Source organism: Penicillium vulpinum (assembly GCF_028829585.1).
Source record: "Penicillium vulpinum strain IBT 29486 chromosome Unknown utg000002l_segment0_segment0, whole genome shotgun sequence".
Classification (NCBI taxonomy): domain Eukaryota; kingdom Fungi; phylum Ascomycota; class Eurotiomycetes; order Eurotiales; family Aspergillaceae; genus Penicillium; species Penicillium vulpinum.
This window is the reverse complement of record NW_026643242.1, coordinates 1608470-1628727: the sequence shown is the minus strand read 5'-3', so window position 1 is coordinate 1628727 and position 20258 is coordinate 1608470. Positions and strand designations below refer to the sequence as shown.

At 49.6% G+C, this 20258-nt stretch overlaps 8 protein-coding genes across 8 annotated transcripts; 4 read left to right on the top strand and 4 right to left on the bottom strand.

The window, feature by feature from the left end:
* Positions 1–277: 277 nt before the first annotated feature.
* N7479_003689 (amino acid permease) lies at positions 278–2126 on the bottom strand (the record flags this gene model as incomplete). The annotated part of the gene is made up of 3 exons (XM_057251386.1): positions 278–1625; positions 1689–1800; positions 1865–2126. The coding sequence occupies 3 exons, from the start codon at positions 2124–2126 to the stop codon at positions 278–280; spliced, it is 1722 nt and encodes a 573-aa protein (XP_057110711.1).
* A 1272-nt stretch (positions 2127–3398) lies between these two features.
* Positions 3399–4269, bottom strand: N7479_003688 (cytochrome b-c1 complex subunit 10; the record flags this gene model as incomplete). Its single annotated transcript, XM_057251385.1, has 5 exons — positions 3399–3407; positions 3463–3610; positions 3679–3732; positions 4030–4082; positions 4267–4269. 5 exons carry the CDS (start codon positions 4267–4269, stop codon positions 3399–3401), a joined length of 267 nt encoding a protein of 88 aa, XP_057110710.1.
* An 843-nt stretch (positions 4270–5112) lies between these two features.
* Positions 5113–7431, bottom strand: N7479_003687 (putative disulfide isomerase; the record flags this gene model as incomplete). Its single annotated transcript, XM_057251384.1, has 4 exons — positions 5113–5475; positions 5527–7020; positions 7077–7158; positions 7214–7431. 4 exons carry the CDS (start codon positions 7429–7431, stop codon positions 5113–5115), a joined length of 2157 nt encoding a protein of 718 aa, XP_057110709.1.
* Positions 7432–7852: 421 nt separating this feature from the next.
* On the top strand, positions 7853–8692 carry N7479_003686 (complex I NDUFA5 subunit family protein; the record flags this gene model as incomplete). Its single annotated transcript, XM_057251383.1, has 3 exons — positions 7853–8403; positions 8472–8576; positions 8629–8692. The coding sequence occupies 3 exons, from the start codon at positions 7853–7855 to the stop codon at positions 8690–8692; spliced, it is 720 nt and encodes a 239-aa protein (XP_057110708.1).
* A 687-nt stretch (positions 8693–9379) lies between these two features.
* N7479_003685 (coatomer subunit beta') lies at positions 9380–12355 on the top strand (the record flags this gene model as incomplete). The annotated part of the gene is made up of 6 exons (XM_057251382.1): positions 9380–9397; positions 9521–9583; positions 9637–9658; positions 9719–9750; positions 9808–11076; positions 11132–12355. The coding sequence occupies 6 exons, from the start codon at positions 9380–9382 to the stop codon at positions 12353–12355; spliced, it is 2628 nt and encodes an 875-aa protein (XP_057110707.1).
* Positions 12356–13195: 840 nt separating this feature from the next.
* Positions 13196–14627, top strand: N7479_003684 (kinase domain-containing protein; the record flags this gene model as incomplete). Its single annotated transcript, XM_057251381.1, has 3 exons — positions 13196–13703; positions 13765–14133; positions 14194–14627. 3 exons carry the CDS (start codon positions 13196–13198, stop codon positions 14625–14627), a joined length of 1311 nt encoding a protein of 436 aa, XP_057110706.1.
* Positions 14628–15133: 506 nt separating this feature from the next.
* On the bottom strand, positions 15134–17408 carry N7479_003683 (serine/threonine-protein kinase; the record flags this gene model as incomplete). The annotated part of the gene is made up of 6 exons (XM_057251380.1): positions 15134–15331; positions 15390–15754; positions 15807–16222; positions 16288–17014; positions 17121–17279; positions 17387–17408. 6 exons carry the CDS (start codon positions 17406–17408, stop codon positions 15134–15136), a joined length of 1887 nt encoding a protein of 628 aa, XP_057110705.1.
* A 696-nt stretch (positions 17409–18104) lies between these two features.
* adaB (chromatin-binding transcription regulator ADA2) lies at positions 18105–19790 on the top strand (the record flags this gene model as incomplete). The annotated part of the gene is made up of 3 exons (XM_057251379.1): positions 18105–18197; positions 18278–19669; positions 19722–19790. The coding sequence occupies 3 exons, from the start codon at positions 18105–18107 to the stop codon at positions 19788–19790; spliced, it is 1554 nt and encodes a 517-aa protein (XP_057110704.1).
* Positions 19791–20258: the final 468 nt, after the last annotated feature.

The window sequence follows — 20258 nt, the reverse complement described above, 5'->3', positions numbered from 1 at the left end:
TGTGGGGAGATGGAAGATATTTTCATCTTGCATACATTGGATCGCAAGATTCCAAGGTTCTTTGGTTGGTCGTCTCTATTTTCTCCCATTTAGGAGATTGAAGATAGTTATCAAAGAAAGACGCACAAAATAATAATTTAGAAATGTAATAACGTGCGACAGGTCTCCAAGAGGGGGTTGTGATCCTCTTGTATAATATTAGATTATGTAGTACCAACATGAATATCAAATCTTAAATCCCAAACTCATGCAATGACTGCTCCACAGTCTGGGATATCTAGATGGGTTTATCTGGATGATCCGCCTTGCGGGAGAGAGCAGTCACCTCGGTCTCTCGAAGCTCAGGCTCGATGCCCTCACTGACGATCGGGTCCTGCACAATCGCATGAATAGCATGCTCGACATTGACGACAGGACCTTTGAACCAGCGATGCGCATCAACAACCCACCAAATCGAGACCGCCACCATCGGCGCACCCCAAACAAGGCAAGTCCAATTCATGTCATCGACCGTCAAGTTGGCACCAGTAACACTAGGCAAACACAAGATCGGGACCATCAAAAGCACAAATACAACACCAACGGCACCGATATACGGGCCAAACGGACCCAGATGCCAGGGGCCCCTGCGGAACCGATTACCGACAAAGAACACCCGAATAGTGATAGGAATGATAAAGGCAAAGAACTGCGCAATACCACCAATAGAGAACAGAGCACCAATCGCCACATCCCCAGCCAGAATAAGAAGGCACATCAAGATGCCGAGGACGGCATTCAGCACAACCGCATTAACTGGTGTCTGCGTATACGGATGCACCTGTTTCCAGTAATTCGAGAACGGAAAGCAGTCGTCACGCGCATAGGCATACGTAACCCGCGACGCAGCAACCATACACCCCTGACCCATGGAGAACCCACAGACAATCGTCAAAGCCAAGATAGCCGTAGTGGTCTTCTTCGGCACGACCTGCAGCAAATACGACGCCCAGGGCTGTCCCAGATCGGAATCGATAACGGCCTCGATATCCAGCACCGTGTATGCAACGACCAGCTGTAGGAACCAGCCCATCAGCCCGCCCACGCCGGAGGTGAGCACGATTGCGCGCGGTGAGGCAATGTTCGCGTTCGAGCACTCCTCGCTCAGATGGAAGGGCGAGTCGTAGCCGGACATCGTCCAGATCACGCCGACGAAAGTCATGAGCACAGCGACGCCGTCGGGGAAGTCAGTTAGGTTTGTAATGTCGCCCCAGACTTGTTTGGAGGGGGTGAATTTCGGGCTGTTTGTTGTATTGGCAGGGATTATGATGAGCACTGCGATCAGTGCGATGAAGTTGAATGTTGAGCCCCATGAGTTGATCTGCGCTACGCGCTTGGTGGGCATGCTACTGATTCCAGCGTGCAGGATCATTATTAGTGTTGTCAGCAGGAAGGTCTGCCATGTTGTTGGAACGTAGTCTGGATTGTGGATTGATACTGCTGCGAGGATCATTGCACTGAGCGAGTAGTCTACCGATGGCGCTGCGGTTATCTGTCCGATCCAGTTGGACCAGCCCGTGATCCAGGCGGCGAAGGGTCCATAGCCCGGGGGTGCAAGGACTGCTGCAGCGTAGTATAGTCCACCGCTGTATAAAATATTAGCTTTCCCTCAAACTTCTCGGATGTGGTATCGGGCAGTGCTTTCATACCTAGTCGGCATTGCTGAACATAGCTCTGCCATTGACATTGCAATGCACTGGATAAATATCATCGCAATGAGCCAGCCCCAGACCATACCCGCTGTTCCGGCATATCCCATTCCTTTAATCCAATGTCAGCTCCACCTTAACCCCAATCTTACAATTACGGATCTGTGAGTACTCACCATAATACAGGGTACTCGCAAACGACGGCAGCAGACCCAGCACAGCAAAACTGAGGCAGAAAGTCGTCCATAGCGAGAACTCGCGCTTGAACTCTTGCTTGTAACCCAGCGCCGTGATCACCCTCTCATCAGCATCCATATCATGATCTGTATAGGGCACATCGCCATCTGGGAGCACAGAAGTCACGAGTGCATTGTCAAGTTTCTGATGCCCTTTGGATATGTCCGAACCAGCAGTTTTGGTCTCCATGCTTGCGCCCATGACCAAAATAAACAGGCGTGCCGGTATTAATGTATGCGATATATATCTCGACGAAATCAAATGACAACCATGCAAGGGGTAAATAAAAATGTTTTCACCTTTAAACAACAGCCAAGGGAAGCTGGAGTGTAATAAAATAGCCCAGAGTTAGGCCGACAGGGGGTAGCATGATGTTATGTTATCTATGGCATAGCACGGGGCATTTTGGCTTCAGCCCCGCGCACTGGCGATCGCAAGAACCAACTAGACATGTGTTTCTAAACGAGCCAGGATAGAGCCAGTCCGAACTGGGAATAATAGATATCGGACGACTAGACACAGTTGCGCAACGAAAACTGGTAGATATGTGAGGGGAAACGCCTCATGGGAACCGGGCTCTCTTCCCAATGTACTCCGTACGAAGAGGAGCGATAAGAGCAAATGACATGAGTGTTGATAAATTAAAAAAGATATAATCTGCAGAATAAATAGATATCTTATTCGAGCATGCGAACAGCATTACTCCGCAAGATTGTGATTTGCAGAGACGGGAGATACCACCGCTCATTCGAGGCACAGGGCTTCGGCGATCGGTGCTATGAGCTTGGCAGAGAGGAATCCAGTCCCAGCAAGGAAGCTCTAGGCGTAATATCTCACGGGATTTCGGTCCTAAGAGAAGGTTAGCGTGGTACTTGTAGTCCATGCACATGTAGTTATCATCGTGATAACAGAGATAAGGGCTGGACTTGTGTCAATCGTGCTGATTAGGTGTCTACTCGGCTTTCTGAAACCCCCTAGGGCTGCTATTATCCTTTAGGACTTGTTATCTAAGGATGGACCTGCCTTGTTGGGGAAAGAGGCTTTAGATTCAGTGCTGGATAACTCCTGTTCAAGGTTTGTTGCACAATATATGTATGTCATTGGTATGTCATCAATGTCGAGTCCACCATGACAAGTACTATCTATAGTGGCCTCGGGATACTCCCTTGGCTAGCTCGGAAACCATCCCATAAAACCTCCGGATCTCCGAGGTATATAAGAGTCCTAGAGTTCCGAAGAGGTCTAGGTTTCTCTGCTTTATGATTCAAGGGAAGGGAGCGCATCGATAGTGTACAATGACACATACGGACCATATGAAATACATATTTACTTTGAAACAACTGTTTCTATGTGGTATTAAAAACAGAAAAGACTTTCATCGCTATTCTACACAGTCCAGCCTCAGCCTGCCGCCCGAAAGTACCAATTCATATCGGTCAAGAAGGAAGACAGGTATATACCCTGGCGAATAATTTAGAAGGGCTATAATAAAGTCAGCATCGAATCCAAGCCTCCAAATCAACTGTAATTGACTCACGTTGTCCTCGGGGGCGATGGTGCGGTCGTAGTAGGTATCGAGGAAAGGAAGCTTGCGGAGGATGTCGTTGCGCACACGGGGAACCTCGCCGAAGATGAAGAGGGCACCGGAACCAATGGCGACACCGAAGCTGGCAGCGAGGGTACCACTGTTTACAGCGCAGTTAGACACTGTATTTTGTCCAACATAGGAGAGTAGAATGCGGGATGTACTCACGCCTGGATGGCTGTGCCAAGGGTCATACCGCCGGCGGTGCGGGGGATGGTGTACCTTCAGATTAGTGAGGCGTTAGCTTAGTGCTCTCTTTGCTTCTTTGATCTGCTTTCTTCCTTCAATATCCAGTTCTTTTGCCAAAGCACACAAGTCTTGTAATGCCCGCTCCCCACAGATGTCAGACACACACCCGTCAAGCTCCGCCATGAGAGAGAACAAACGGGCATCCAGTCAATTAGACAAGCTGCATTGGCATGTGCAAATCCATGCTTTGTTTGCTCCATCCAACATGCCAATTACCGACCAACGTGTACTGTCCGGGGTTCGAGGGGAGAGAATATGGGGGAGTCTCACTTGGGCGCATAAGCGGAGGCCTGGGCCGCGGCGCGGCGAGCAGTAGAGGCGAACTATAGAATATGTGTTAGCAATTAATGTGCTATTTTCAACCTCCTCTCATCCCACAGCTCGGAAGCCAGTCGTGATACTCATGGCCCGATCGGATCGTCCTCTGCCCGGAGCGTGGCGGAGTGGGTTATGGACTTCGGAACAGAACACGAGGTTTCCTCATCTGCAGTGTATGAAATCACTTACCATTTTGAATGACACCGGAGTGATTTGGTGGGACAATTGCTAGGAGACAGGAGCTGGCGCTTGGTGGTCGACGAAAACCGGGAGTGCCCGAGTTTGGCACGTGACTTCATACTCAATGGCCAATCAGAGGAGTCGTAATTGTTTTCGTTCAAGTATGAGTTTATATCAAGTTCATGATGAAATAGGATATTTATTAGAGAAAGTCTAGCATTCAACTTATTCATTTTTCTTCTAATATATCATGTACATAAAAAAGGTGCCTGTGATGCATACGTCGTTTGTAAACAGATGCGTTATATCTTATATCAAGTTGCACTCGTGAACAAAACAAGATGCCAAAATCGAGCAAATATATCGGGGATTGGATACGAATTTGAAGGGGAACGAGGGGGGGTTAATACATGCAGGTGGGGACACGCACCTTCCAGAAAATGATTTCAATTGCTTCATTAGGCTATCTGTTTACGCGGAGAGACGCAGATTAGGAAAGAACGACACCGGAAGGTTCTGATCTCGGGGAGGAGAGGCACTCGACGTCCGCAACTACATGTCAACCAGAGAAATAAAAAGATAATGATGCGGGTAAAGAGTTAATACAAGGAAGCCTTGTCGGCTTTCGAGAACCTGATACGTCTAGAATCCAAGACTTCGTATGATGACTGAAAAAAAAATGGAATAAGAAGATATGTGCTCAAAACCCCTCGGTCCGACATGCAAAAAAAAATTCAATTGAGACAGGGTTGATCGAACAGACGCATGAGAGGAAAGCAGCATCAATCAAATACAGTGGAAACAAAATATTATAAGAACCGCGTAGCCAAACACCCTAACTGTACATTTGTCTCATTAGTCGACTTTGTCGGTCGAGTTTCCATTCAGGAAACTCTCCTTGCCGTCCAGGTGGAAGAAGCCACCACTGTTGCTGTTGGAGTTGCCAATAATACCGCCGCGTGCAGCACTACGCCTAAGGCGTCCACGTCCGAAGGTGGCGGCCACAGCGATCACGGCACCCAAGATGATGAAGAAAAGGATAGGATGGCTGCCGAGGAGAGATCGAGTGAAGAAGAAGATAGACTCAAAGGTGCCAATGGTAGATTTGGGTGACAACTTCGAAGGGGAAGCGATGACGAGAGGAATGGTCTCGAGAATGGAGGTCCGCGAAGCCATAATAGGAGCTCCGCTGGAAGCAGTATCCCAGTACCGGCGGTTCTATAGTAAGTCAGTTGTAGTCTCGGACAAATCTAATGAGGGGTGACTTACATCTTGATCATTGATAATAACGCGGTCACTATTTTCCACATCGATGCCGTAGGTTGTGCGCAGCCAGCGCTCCCAAAAGTCACCATCGACCCAAGCGAATGCGACTTGCTTCTTGTCGTCCTCGCGGATCGTAATACGCATGTTCTTAGCAGCCCGCAGTGCACGCTGATCATTGCGATCATCGGCTTCTTCGATGCGCAGTTGCTTAGAATCACGAAGTTCAGCTCGCTCAAGGCGGAACAGTTGAATCTGCTTGTCCATCCATTCAAGGGCAGCTTCCTTCAGCTCGCGCTTGGACTGCTTGAAGTCATCGCTACGGCGGCGGCTAAGGAGTCCCAGAACCACGAACTTTCCGTCCATGATTTCTTGGGCATTGGATGCGGTGAGTTCAGGTACGATCGGCAGCCACACAGTCTGCATCCACGATAGGATTTGACGGAAATCTCTCATGTCCTTAGGAGCAAGGGCATTGTAGTAGTTAGGACGTCCGTCACGAACGACCAGAAGACGAGGCCAGGTAGAGATCTTAAACCGCTCGGAAAGAGGAGCGCTATTACTCTTGACGATGCGAGCGTGTCCCACAAGACTGAGGGTGAGGCGATTCATGGCCTCAAAATCTTCAGATGTCGTCGCGTGGTCGTAGAGATACAGGAACAAAACCTCTTCGGTTTCTTCCAACTTCTTAAAAGTAGCGGCGTCAACATCCTGAATGCTTGAGCCCACACCGACGGCTTTGTTGGTATATGAGATCAGATCTCCCAAGCCACGAAGACCAGTATATTCGACTCTTTCGCCACCACGGAAGAAGTAGATCGTCGGGTAGGCATTCACGCGGGCATCTTCGCACAGCCGCTTCTCAAGTTCGCAGTTCACTTCGCCAACATTGAGAGTATCCTTCATCTCCTTGGCCATCGAGTTCCAGTTCGGGGCCAGAGCTTGGCAATGATGGCACCAAGGAACGTAGAACTTGATGATCCAAGGATCATGGGTAGTGGTAACAAGGCTTTGGAAACTCTCCGCAGTGAGTGGGATAGAAACGCCTTGGGGATTAGCAGGCCGTCCTTGGAGCTTGGCTTTGACAGACTCAGGGCTAACGCCTTCCAACTCTGCAGTCTCGATGCTCTGCTTCTCGACAGCTGTTTTCGCATAAGGGTTTACGACTTCGGGCTTAGCAGTCATTTCCATGCTCTTGGCGCCGGCCTTTGGGACTTGAACGCCTTGTGAAGGTCTAGACCCAGGCTTGAGCGTCTCGAGCTTGGTTTCAATCATAGCGCCAATCTCTGACATCGTTTTGGCACCAGCTGGGGGTGCGCTCTGAACGCCCATATCATAGAATGCCCACGCGGGGTAATATGCGACCTTCAGCTTCTTGCAGAAATCGGCGAAGGCCTGGCAGTTTATGGATCCGAAATGGAGATTGTAGTAGCCGGTGAAGGAGTCCAGAGAGGAGAGCGCATCGGGCTTCAGCCCGGAGAGGAATAAAGGATTCGAGGTCTGTCATTAATCAGATTCGAGCCCAAAAGGTTCAGAACAATAGAATAGATACTCACGTAGTAGTACTCATACAGGGTCTGGTACATTGGGGCCGCCGTCCGGCAATGTGGGCAGGAGGGGGAATAATGTTTGACCATCCTATAATGGTTAGAGTCTCGAACAGTTCATTGATTCCGTTAATTGGGGTTCTCACCAGTAACCATCTTTAGTCACTTCCTCGAAATTATCCGGGGTCAGCTGCGTCAACGGGGGCACTTCAATACCATTGAATATTGTGGGCGTATCAGGATCCACTCCCCGAGCCCTCCTGACAAGTGTAGATTCCTGTTCGAAGGAAGCATCTGAAGGTGTACCCAAAACAGGCGCTGCCAACAGTGAGAGGAGGGACCACCCCAGCCAGGATGATTTCATTTTGGCGATAGAGAAAGGCGAACAAATTGGATAGCAGTTTAAAGGAGAGTATAAGTGGTTTCAAGATGTCACCACTGGGCAAAACGAAGGACTCTAGTCGAAGTAGGGAGGATAATCGCGAAATGTCACAGGTGGCACATTGAATGGGGGCGAAGACTGGCGACTCGGGTGGGCACTGGTCACGTCGCAAAAAGAAACAGCACTTAGCGACTATAGCGCCAGTAGCTGAGAGCAAAGTAGAACTGCACACAGCCCAAACAAAGAACTAGATGTGAGGCTTTGATGGTATCGGAAAAGGTGAGTTCCCTTTCCCCTTGCCGCTTGAGGGTGGAACATCGGGTTAATCCGCTCCGGGCCGGCCGACTTCAACACTTCATCTCCCTAGAACAGAGCGACTTCAATATCACCAAATCCATTAACAATGCGCTCTACACTTCGGCTACTGGCCAATGTCAAGCCCCGGTATTTGGAGCCCTTTGCTCCTACCGGATTGACGGGCCTTTTCACTCACCCCAGCCCTCGCCCTACTTTAATCTACCTTTACTCGACTACTCTGCAGAAGTTGCAGGCGTTCCCCGAATCCTCCGCCTACCGCCAATCCGTTGAAGCTTTGACCCGCCACCGTCTCCAGGTCATTGAATCCCAAAAGCCCGCCGGATTCGATGCCTGGTTGGAGCGTGTGCGGAAGACCGTGGGAGCCGAACCTGAGCGGTTCGCCAAGCTCTCCCGCGCTGACGGCGCCTACACCCATGCCGCTGCTCAGCAGAGGGATGGATCCGACAATTCTCGTGGTGAAGAATGGGATGGCGAAAGCCTGTCCGCCACAACTGAGGGTCCCGCCCGTACCCCGCAACAAGAAGCGGAGTGGGCTAAAATTATGAACGAGGCCAGCGAGACCACCGACAAGGCTGAGTTTGACTTCTACCACCAAGATATGAAATGGGAGAGCGAGCCTGCCCTCGATGCCGACCAGTACGTGTACCTGCATCTTTGAATTGTTCCCAAACAACCAAGCAATATAACGCTAACCTCTTGCGCAGGATCTCTCACGTTGAGCAGCAAATCGGCGCCGGCCTTATTGAGGAGGTCATCCAGGTCGCAGAGGCAGAGCTCAAGCTTGTGGATGAGTTGGCTAAAGCCAAGGTGTAAGTGAAAATTCCAAGTTTGGGGCCTAGACTCACTGCTGACGTTTTACAGGTGGGAGGAACTCGAGGAGAAGCCCCAACCCGGCCAGTGGACTTACTTCGAGCGTGGTAACTAAACAGCAGTGCTGAAATAGGTGTGAATTTTAATCTCTGTAACTACTACTAGAGGTCTCTTTGTTTGAATACATGTTTTGAGGGTTCAATCATCTGAAGTTTACCTTAGTAGAGCTGGTTGTATAGCTACTGGGCTATGATTTATGTATTCGATCAACAAAACAGAATCAATAGCTTTTCTTAAGAAATCATCCATGCAACTGAGGAATATCTCTAGTATAGAGGCCGGTGGTCTTCTAGTTTCAAGTTTATACATCTGGACGATGATTACATATATATATATATATAGTTACAGAGTAGCATATCGAAAGTATTTGAGCTATTATTTTTTTGTCTAGACTTTACTTGGAATCTAAGCTTATATCCCACCAATCTTACACAGCAAATTAGTATATCTTTCGTCAATGCCAATGGATTTGTAGGGCATTTGTATAGCGGATAGACTGACTGGAAGGCGGTGAGCCAACGCGGGAATCCCTTGTGGACACATACATTGCTGTCCCTGAATGAAGCGCTCTCCCTCTAGCTCTTCTTCATTTCAATCCTTTCTTAATTTCTCCAATTAATAACTTGCTCCGAGGATCGTTCCCCCCTATCATCGGGCTGTCTGAGCGGCTCGCGGAATACCCGATCGCTGTCACAGGCCCAACGCCGCATCACACAAACACTCGTCTCATCCCCCACACAACATGCGGCTCGATGTCAAGGTACGCAAATGCAGATGATGAAATGCTTCATATAGTTGCAGATATACCATCTAGCGGATATGACGATACAATTTTGCAGGCGGACACCACAATTGGAGGGATTGCTGACGAGAAATGTTACAGAGGCAGCTGTTTGCCCGCTCGGAGCGGGTAAAGGGGATCGATTTCCACCCTACAGAACCCTGGGTAAGCTTTTACAATTCACTCGGTAGCTTTGCTCAAACTAATTTCTTTCTTAGATCTTGACGACCTTGTATAGCGGTATGTTGGGGGAGCGGCAGTATGCGAGATGTCCAATGCGCTAATTACTTTCCTGTCCAGGCCATGTCTACATCTGGTCTTATGAATCGCAGGTAAGACTCGACACAAGCTCACACTCCCTAATCTCATCTAAATTGCCTGCCCTCTAGTCCATCATTAAGACTTTCGAACTCACCGATGTCCCCGTTCGTGCCGGTCGATTCATTGCGCGGAAGAACTGGATTGTTTGCGGTTCAGATGACTTCCAGCTCCGGGTCTACAACTACAACACATCCGAAAAAATCACCTCCTTTGAAGCACACCCGGATTACATCCGTTCGATTGCCGTCCATCCCACTCAGCCATTTGTGCTCACAGCCTCCGATGACATGACAATTAAGCTCTGGGACTGGGAGAAGGGCTGGAAGTGCGTGCAAGTGTTTGAGGGCCACAGCCACTATGTTATGGGCATGGCGATCAACCCAAAGGATACGAACACTTTCGCCTCCGCATGTTTGGACCGGACCGTGAAGATCTGGAACCTCGGTTCCCCCCATGCCAACTTCACACTTGAGGCTCACGAGACCAAAGGTGTCAACCATGTCGACTACTACCCACAGGCAGATAAGCCATACCTCCTCACCACCTCCGACGACAAGACCGTCAAGATTTGGGACTACACCACGAAGGCACTCATTGCAACCCTCGAGGGCCACACAAGCAATGTCTCATTTGCTTGCTACCACCCCGAACTGCCTGTGATTATCTCAGGCTCTGAAGATGGAACCGTTAAGATTTGGCACGCAAATACCTACCGCCTGGAGCAATCATTAAGCTATGGTCTAGAACGAGCGTGGTGTGTTTCCTACCAGCGGGGGAGACAGGGAATTGCGATGGGTTTCGACGATGGTGCTGTCGTGGTGAAGATGGGCCGGGAAGAGCCCGCCGTCTCAATGGATGGATCTGGTAAGCTTATCTGGGCGAGACATAATGAGGTCGTGTCGTCAGTGATCAAGGGTGGCGATGCTGCTGTCAAGGACGGCGAGCCCCTTTCTCTACCAACAAAGGATTTGGGACAGTGCGAGGTGTACCCGCAGACTCTGTCGCACTCTGCCAATGGACGTTTTGTTTCTGTGTGTGGTGATGGAGAATACATCATCTACACCGCGTTGGCGTGGAGAAACAAGGCCTTTGGACAGGCTCTCGATTTTGCCTGGGGTGCGAAGGACAACAGTAACGACTATGCTATCCGCGAGTCATCGACAAGTGTCAAGATATTCAAGAACTTCAAGGAGCAAAGCGCCGGTCTTGATGTTGGGTTCCAAGCTGAAGGCCTGTCTGATGGTGTTCTTCTGGGTGTGAAGGGTCAAGGTGGCATTGGCTTCTTTGATTGGGAGACTGGTAGCTTGGTTCGGAGAATTGAAGCTGACCCGAAATCCGTAAGTTATTTGCTCCGCCGTGATACGTGGAACCAATGCTAATTGATACGCACAGGTCTACTGGTCTGAATCTGGCGAACTGGTTACTCTTGCCTGTGAAGATGATTTCTACGTTCTCCGCTACTCTCGCGAGGAATATATCAACGGCCTGAACGCCGGTGAAGCCGATGAGGATGGAGTTGAGGCAGCTGTTGAGTTGGTTGCCACAATCAATGAGACCGTTCGGACTGGACAGTGGGTTGGAGATTGCTTCATCTACACCAACTCTACAAACCGCCTGAACTACCTTGTTGGTGACCAGACCTACACAATCTCTCACTTCGACCAGCCGATGTATGTTCTTGGCTATCTGCCCCGGGATGGCCGTATCTACCTTGCGGACAAGGACGTGAACGCCGTCTCCTTCAGCCTTTCTCTCAGCATGCTTGAATATCAAACAGTGGTGCTGCGCGGTGATATGGACATGGCTTCTGAGCTCCTCAAGGATGTGCCCCAAGACCAGATGAATAAGGTCGCCCGCTTCCTTGAAGGTCAAGGATATAAGGAAATGGCCCTTGAAGTCGCCACGGACCCCGAGCACCGCTTCGAGCTGGCCCTTGCACTGAGCGATCTCGAAACCGCACTCACGATTGCCCGCGAGGCAAACGTCGAGCACAAGTGGAAGATCGTCGGTGATGCTGCTCTGGCTGGCTGGAATCTTGCTCTGGCCCAAGAGTGCTTTACCAACGCCAAGGACGTCAGCTCTTTGCTACTGTTGCATACTGCTAGCAACAATCGTGAAGGCCTCAAGGCCCTGGCTGCTCAGGCTTCGGTGTCAGGCCTTCACAATATCGCCTTCTCCACTCTGTGGTCTCTGGGAGATATCGATGGCTGCATCGCTCTCCTTATTCAAACCAACCGCATCGCTGAGGCAGTCCTCCTCGCCCAGACCTACAAGCCCTCGAGCGCCCCTAAACTCGTTGTCCAATGGAAGGAATCCCTAGAGAAATCTGGCAAGACTAAGGTTGCCCGCCTCATCGGTGTCCCGCCCGGTGCCCCCGACGTCGCCTCAACCGATGACGATCTCTTCCCTGAGTGGGATGAGTACATTCGCCTAGAGAAGGAGGGTATCGTCCCCGAGCCCATTTCCTCAGAGTCCCTGATTGATGTCAATGGCAATGAAGAGGAAGAGCCCGTGAGCACGACCAATGGCGTAACCGAGGCAGATGAGGAGGTAGAGAAGACCGAGAAGGCCGAAAAGGCTGCAGTGGACGAGGCCGATGCTGCCGAAGCCGAGTGAACGACCAAAAAGCACCGGGTTCTATTTGGCGACTTCCCAGGAGAGTTAGGTTGATCGTTTGTTTTCTGGCTGACCAGTCAGTTGCTTCTTGATTGCGAGCGGCGTCTTAACGTGTGTCCGACTTTTTTTTTCATTTTCATATTTGTAATTTCGCTGTCATGTGTCTCTAGAGCAAATTACATGCCTAGATACAAGCAATATGTTTCCCTCAGTTTCCAGTGGTTCCATTGATTTACTAGATTATTGTATATGCATACTATGCTGGATCTCCCCTGGCGCTTGCCTATGTACCTGGCTTGTATGAGCCAAATCGCTGCGTGAACGTTAATAAAGGCTTTTGTAAAGTAGACATACGAAGAATCGGCACATACGTCTAGATAAGAATACAAAATATTGCCTAAGTGGGCCATTGTTTGCGGGTACCCGGAAGCTACCAAGATTCGTCTTCGACAGTAGCAGTCGCTGAGGTTGGGTCATACCTATGAATCGAATTTATAACTTTGTATCTGAAAACTACTTAGAGGCGTGAATTAAATTGCATAGTCGTTCTAGAGGAAGCTCTGGATGCCCCTTCCTGCTTATACAATCATTCCTACGATATTGAGTAACTACATATTGAGGGTTTTAGTTATATTGGTACATATTGACTAGTTATACTAAGTACATACTATGAACATGAACATGAACCCTAGTTGGAGATTCCCTCGCTCATCCTTCCAAACCGCAATTTTCCGTTGGCGAAACCAGAATATATTCCTGTCTCGACTTCCATCCACATCAAAGACCAGCCGTTGCCGCAGAGTTTCCCCATTACTACACCCATTTCGATGCCTTCATACCATGGCTGACTCGTCAATGGAAGATATTTACCACCCTGAGGTAGATGTTGAATACATTGAGGACTATTTACCTGGTGGATACCATCCAACTCTCATCGGAGACACCTTTTCTAGTGGCCGGTACACCGTCGTTCACAAGCTTGGGTTTGGTGGATATTCAACAATTTGGCTCGCCCGGGATCAGCAATGCCGGCGCTACGTATCGCTGAAGATACTGACTGCGAGAGCGTCAGTAGATAGCCATGAGGGGGAAATTCTTAATTACCTGATGAAGAGTGACCTTAATCATGCGGGAAAGCGATTTATTCCGCCGCTACTTGACCAATTCTCGTTTCATAGTCCAAATGGATATCATCAGTGCTTAGTCGGAGAGCCTGCTGGCGGTAGTATCGCTAAGTCAAAGGAGGACAGCACAAACTTCATGTTCCCAACGGATGCTGCTAGATCTACTGCCGCGCAGCTCCTTTTAGGATTGTCCTATTTGCATGCAAACGGAATATGCCATGGAGGTGAGCACACTTAGGCTGTGAATTTCTGTTTACCGATCCTGCATACTAATCGCAGAAAAAGATCTCCATTTGCGCAACTTTCTCTTACGCATACCACACTTCGACGGCCTAAGTACAGCTGAGCTATACAAGCGTTTCGACAGACCCTATGAGATTCCTATCCGGCGAGTGGATGGAACACCCAGTGAACCCCACGCACCGACACATGCCATCTATCCCATGGCTTTGTGCATGCCTGCCAACGAGCTGGGCGACCCGGAAATCATTATCTCGGACTATGGAATATCCTTTATTATGTCACAGACGCCCTCGCCGACCCTCCACACCCCAGCCCTTTACTCTCCACCAGAAGACTTTTTCCACGAACCGATAATTCAGCCCGCCGCAGCTGATATATGGACCCTAGGTGTCAACTTGTACGAAGTCTTGGGTGAGCGGCCGCTCTTTGAAACATTTGCCTGAGACCGTGATGATATTGTCGCCGAGATAGTCAATACACTGGGCCAACCGCCCTTGAGATGGTGGAACTCTTGGGATAAACGCCCCGACTTCTTTGAGCAAGATGGGCCGTGGGTCGCTGACTTCCGCTGTATCAGCACTCCTGTCTTCCGACGTCTATGTCAGCGTATTTGGGATATGGCCCGTGATGAGACGGAGCAGACGTGCGAGTGGGACATTGCAGGTGGTGAAGTTCGTGCGTTGGAGGACTTGCTCAGAGCTATTATGGCGTTCGAACCTGCAGATCGACCTACAGCAGACTCACACCTGAGGTCTGAGTATATGATGAAGTGGGCGTTGCCTGCGTGGGAGAGACAGCAAAGGCAGAAAAGTGCTCACTCTAAAGATGAGAAGCATCAAGCCTGTCTGCGCACAAGTAGACTAGAAGAAGGGCTGGGTGATGCGTTATCCTACTCCAGCGGCTAAGTTAGGGTATAAAATATTTCAACCGTAATACAGCGATAATCTGGCCTATGCATGATGCAGATCTGTTTTGGCATTGGCCATTGTAAAGTTTTATCGAGAATACAGAACAAGGGTGCAGACGATGACCGCTTGAGAAAAAGCAACGCAAACAAGGGTAAGAAAGGAACCTGCCTGGAGAGAATGAACACTTGAAATGGAAGGGAGATAACCGAACAAGACAATAAAATCAAATCAAAGCGCTCAACAGGCGTATGAAACGAGAAGAAACAATGTCGTCTCGAAGATCAGGAGCGACTCCGATATCAAGATGCCACGGACTCCGAATTTGTGATGGGAAAACGAACAATATGAGGAAGAACAGAGCGAAGGAAAAAAAAGATCAAGATTGGTGGATATGTTAATGAAAGACATATACGCAGTTAAAAAAGGAAATGGTCTCTATGAACCTCCTATTCACTCTTTCTTGCACCGGAAATGCTCGATCTAATTTGACGCGGCTAAAAACTCTATTCCGGGATGCTACCGAAGGACGGGTCTTTAACGCTGCCGCCTGCATCACCGAGGCCAGCCACAGGTCGGTTGTATGACCATCCGGCGAACTGTTGCTGCATGGTTTGCGATAGGACGGGGCCATCAACATATGAGTCCTGGGGTGCCTCCCTGGTGAATTCAACATCGAAGTTTTCAGTATCGCGGGCGTCCACCTGTATCAAGTTAGCCACATGTTGATTCAATACATGATCAGGGGCAAAGAATACATACCACGTTTGGTCGGAAGCTGGGTTCATACTTCCTCTGGAGAAGCTTGCGCCAGTCAATGTTGGCAAAGAAGTGGTGAGACTTGATCTCCGCAGCACCATTGGCACCCAGTCGGCGCACGGGGTCACGGTCCAACAATCGAGTGAGAAGATCTCGGGCAGCAGGTGGGACGATGTCGCTGCTGGGGAAGGTCAGAGGCTCTTGCAGGATCTTACGATACATTTCGTTCGTGTTTTCATCGTAGAATGGAGGCAGGCCTGTCAACATCTCGTAGAGCAAGACGCCGAGAGTCCACCAATCCACGGTCTTGGTGTAGCCGTTGCCGAGCAGAAGTTCTGGAGCGAGATATTCAGGAGTTCCACAGAACGCTAAGTTTGGTTAGCTATGTAAGGCCTATCATGAGTGACGAGGAGATCTTACTATTGGTTCGGTCTTCGTCCTTCATATCCAGCTTGCAGAGACCGAAATCGCAAAGAGCGATATGCCCGGTGTAATCGAGCAGAATGTTCTCAGGCTTCAGATCTCGGTAGATAACCTTGAAGCCGTGCAGACACTCGAGAGCGCACAGCAACTCTGCAGTGTAGAAACGAGCTCGGTTGATATCAAATCGTTGCTCCCTTTGCAAATGGTGGAACAACTCTCCGCCGTTGACAAATGCCAGCACGAAGTACAACTTCTCAGGTGACTGGAACGAAAACTTGAGTGGAACAATAAATGGGTTGTTGATCTGTGCAAGAACCGATCGTTCGGCAAGTGTGTGTGTGACTTCCGATCGCGAGATAATGTGAGCCTTGCGAATTGTCTTCAGGGCGTAGATCCGACCAGTATCCTTCTTCCTGTAATTCCCCAACTGTTAGCATTTTGAAACCTAATAATGAAATGTTGAGTGTGTAACACGTACATGACCTGCATGACCTTGCCGAAACTACCCTTGCCCACAACCTTGAGCAAATCAAAGTCTTCTAACTTGAGACTCCGCTGCTTGTTCTCCACAAATGAAATACCAATCTTGACTGAACCAACACCGAATTGGAGATCCAGCCACTCAGCACCCTGCTGGCCTAGTTGACGCCCTTGCTCATCATGAGCTGCGGCAGCCTTCTGGTTGTCTTTCTTGCTGAGTTTCGGATCGTCCACATACGGCTGGCTCTCTTCGAAGCGGGGGTTGACCTTGCATGCGCCCAAGAAGATGTCCTCACTTCGTCCAGCACCAGGCCGGGCTGCAGGGTTGCGCAGATACAACTGTACACTCAACTCGGTCTTCCGGGACACATCGAACTTGAAGGCTGTGTTGTCTCCAGCCCACAATGGGCTCTCTGGAGTTCCCGACACAGCATCCACGAAGACCTGGTTCTTTTCGAAATCAAGGAGAGCATATGGAAGGTATTTTGTGGAATAGCGACCGTGGATAGTGGGGGCCGCATTGATTCCCCCACTTGTGGACTGCGGTCGGCCGGACTGCACAAAGGAACCCGCTTGGTTTTGAGTTGAATGTGATGAAGAAGAAGTGCTTGGGCGTAGAGAAGAAGGCGAGTAAGAGTTATTTTGGAAATGCGAATTGAAGATCTGTTGGAAGTGAGGTGACAGCGAAAAATTGCGTCCTTCGTGGAGGGTGACAATGAGAATTCCTGGGGGCACAGTGGCCACAGGGGGGAGACAAGAGACTCGGAGGCCGCTATCAAAGCGATGAAATGATTAATTATTGTGAAAGGTACCAATAGTAGGAGAACATACCGATGCCGTTCGTTGAGGGGGTGGCGGAGGCAATACTGGGCGGGTTGGAGGCCACAGGTGTCACAGCCTCATCACCATTCGAGTCACCCTTGATCGTCGAAGTAGACGACGACCGGCCAAATGATGAGGTCAAGGGTGCCAGGTGCGTCTCCTTCAACTCTTAAGATGAGTTGTATCATTAGCGACTGCCCATGGCATTCACTGCAAGCGCAGAGAGGGGTATTGAGGGGGGGGGAGAGAGGGAGACCAACTGCCAGTAAACATACTTTTAGTGAGCTTCCAGGACATAGTGGCGGTTGTTGTAAAGAGATCAAGGAGAAGAATAGATCAAAGTCTAAGAGACCGCAATGCGTGTGCAGGGTGCTAAGAATCACCCAATAATCAACATGCGAATGGCCCCCAAAGTAAATCTGGAGAGCCACACAAGGACACAGATCACACACACGCAAAAGGAGAGAAGTCAAGACAAAAACAACCACCACTATCTTTTGAAATCCGTTGGAAGCACAACTAAGGATAAGAAAGAGTCGGAGAGATTGAAGATCAAATGAGAATGAGAGAGGGGAAGTGCCCCCCTGTAATCGGAATACGTAGCTTACTATAGGTTACCTAGTATTACCAGTTTGATTGGTCAAATTTGTCACATGCCAGTTATATAAAGGTACAGTAATTAATCAGCCTCAGCCACTGCTCCGCCACAAGGGTCAACGACGCATCAACTTCCACGCCATTAACAATCAAGGCAGTTGACTCCACAGAGCGAAGGAGAGTCTGAGATTCAGCTTGGATCATAGCTGTATCGTTTTACCTCAAGATCCTTGCGAAGCTTCGGAATATTCCCCGCTCCGAAGTGCGGAGACACCTACCCCAGAAGATCTCACCTCACCTTGTCAACTGCAACTTTAGTATTTTCAGACATTTGAGTCTAGTTAGTCTCTCAATACAACAGCTGACAAGGCGGGCGATGAAAGGGGTAGTGGGATAATGGGTGTGATACGCAAAAAGACCGCCTCGCGCGGCACCGAAGCCGGCACCAAGTTCCACTGCGATGTGTGCTCTATTGATGTTACATCAACAGTAAGTATCAACGCCATTGTGTCATGACTATTTGGAAGTCTATTGTTTCACTCAGAGACTGACGCGATTACATCGCATAGGTTCGCATTTCGTGTTCTCATCCCACTTGCCCCGAATACGACCTCTGTGTCCCCTGCTTCTCAGCCGGAAAGAGCTCCAAAAACCATGACCCCGCCACACATCCATTCCAAGTGATTGAACAAAACTCAGTCCCCATCTTCCAGGGGGATTGGGGTGCCGACGAAGAATTGTTATTGCTAGAAGGCGCCGAAATCTATGGGTTGGGTTCCTGGGCAGACATCGCAGACCACATTGGTGGCTACCGCAGCAAGGATGAAGTGCGAGATCACTACTACGACACATATATTAAGAGCGCAAACTTCCCGCTCGCGGATCGCGCCGATCCAGACGATAGGAGCTTACCGGAGTCGATCTCCAAAGAAGAGTTCCAATCGCGCAAGAAGAGACGCATCGAAGAGCGCAAAGATGCAGCTAAGGCAGCACCTCCAACCACACCAAAGCAGAAGCCGACCGCCAGTGTGCCGGCATGCCACGAAGTGCAGGGGTACATGCCGGGACGACTGGAGTTTGAGACTGAGTTCTTGAACGATGCCGAAGAAGCGGTGCAGCACATGACCTTTGAGCCTGGGGCTGGACTCAATGAAAACGGCGAACCAGATGCAGAGACCGAGCTCAAGATGACTGTCGTTGACATCTACAATTCCCGCCTGACAGCTCGTACAGAGCGCAAGAAAATCCTTTTCGAGCACAACCTCCTCGAATACCGAAAGAACACCGCCTTAGATAAGAAACGGTCTAAGGAAGAGCGAGAATTGTTGAACAAAGCAAAGCCACTAGCACGTATGATGAATTGCAAGGACTTTGAAGACGTCAATAAGGGTCTGGAGTACGAGCACAACCTCCGCTTAGCTATCGCCCAGCTTCAAGAATGGCGACAGATGGGCATCGGTGACCTGAAAGCAGGCGAGAAATACGAGCAGGATAAGCAACAGCGCGTGCAACGACTGCTTCCTCAAGGGTCATTTGACCGTTTTGCCAGTAATCGCCCTAAGCAGACACAGCTCACAGAGACACCAGCGGCAGCAATCCAGCTTACAACGCCCGAACTGCCGCTGCGACTGCAAAAAGCCGCCAATCCTCATGCGCCGGCGGATTCTGCCGACGAACCATTGAATGATTTCGATCGCGCCTTCGCTGTCGATGGGGATGCCCCTCCCCCACAGCCGGTAAAGACGAAATACGTGGTGCCTCCGCTAAGCGGTATGCCACCGTGGAAGCTGGACAATGAAACTGCTGCCGACCTGCACCTCCTGACGAAGGAAGAAGCAGAGGTATGCAATGTTCTACGTCTGATGCCGAAGCCATATCTGGTCATCAAGGAGACACTCTTGAAGGAAGCAATGAAGCAGGGCGGCAACTTGAAGAAGAAAGATGCACGGATAATTTGCAAGGTATGTTTCTCACTCGAATTTTGAAATGCACATTTCTTACTGACTCGGTTAGATTGAGGGCACCAAAACCAGCCGAATTTATGATTTCATGGTACACAGCGGTTGGATCAACAAGGCGTAGGTGCGCCAGATCCATTACATGCTGTAATCACTTCTTAGTTTATTGATATCCAAATCTAATTGTGATTTTGTTCGGGGGCGTTTCTTTTCTGGCGTCCATAGGGAACTTGGGAGACGGGGCGGACAGTTGATCTTGGAACTTGTCAACATAAGTCACAGGTAGAATAACACCTGTAATTCGTATAATTGTACAATGGCAGTAACCTACAGACTTATCATCTACCTGGTCTCAAGAAAAGAGTCAATAAATATCACTCCCAAAGCCATTCTCCACCAAAGTGAGATATGTAGTACATATGTACGGAGTATAGTAATCATCCCCACACTCATCGGCCCTCGGCATCTATGCCCAGGATAGCTTCTCCGCATTTACGAGCAACCCCAACTCCTGAGGATCACCTGTTGTTTTTTATATCATTTCCTTCATTCCTTCGTACTCATCCTCTCTCCTAGCTCAACCCCAATATCC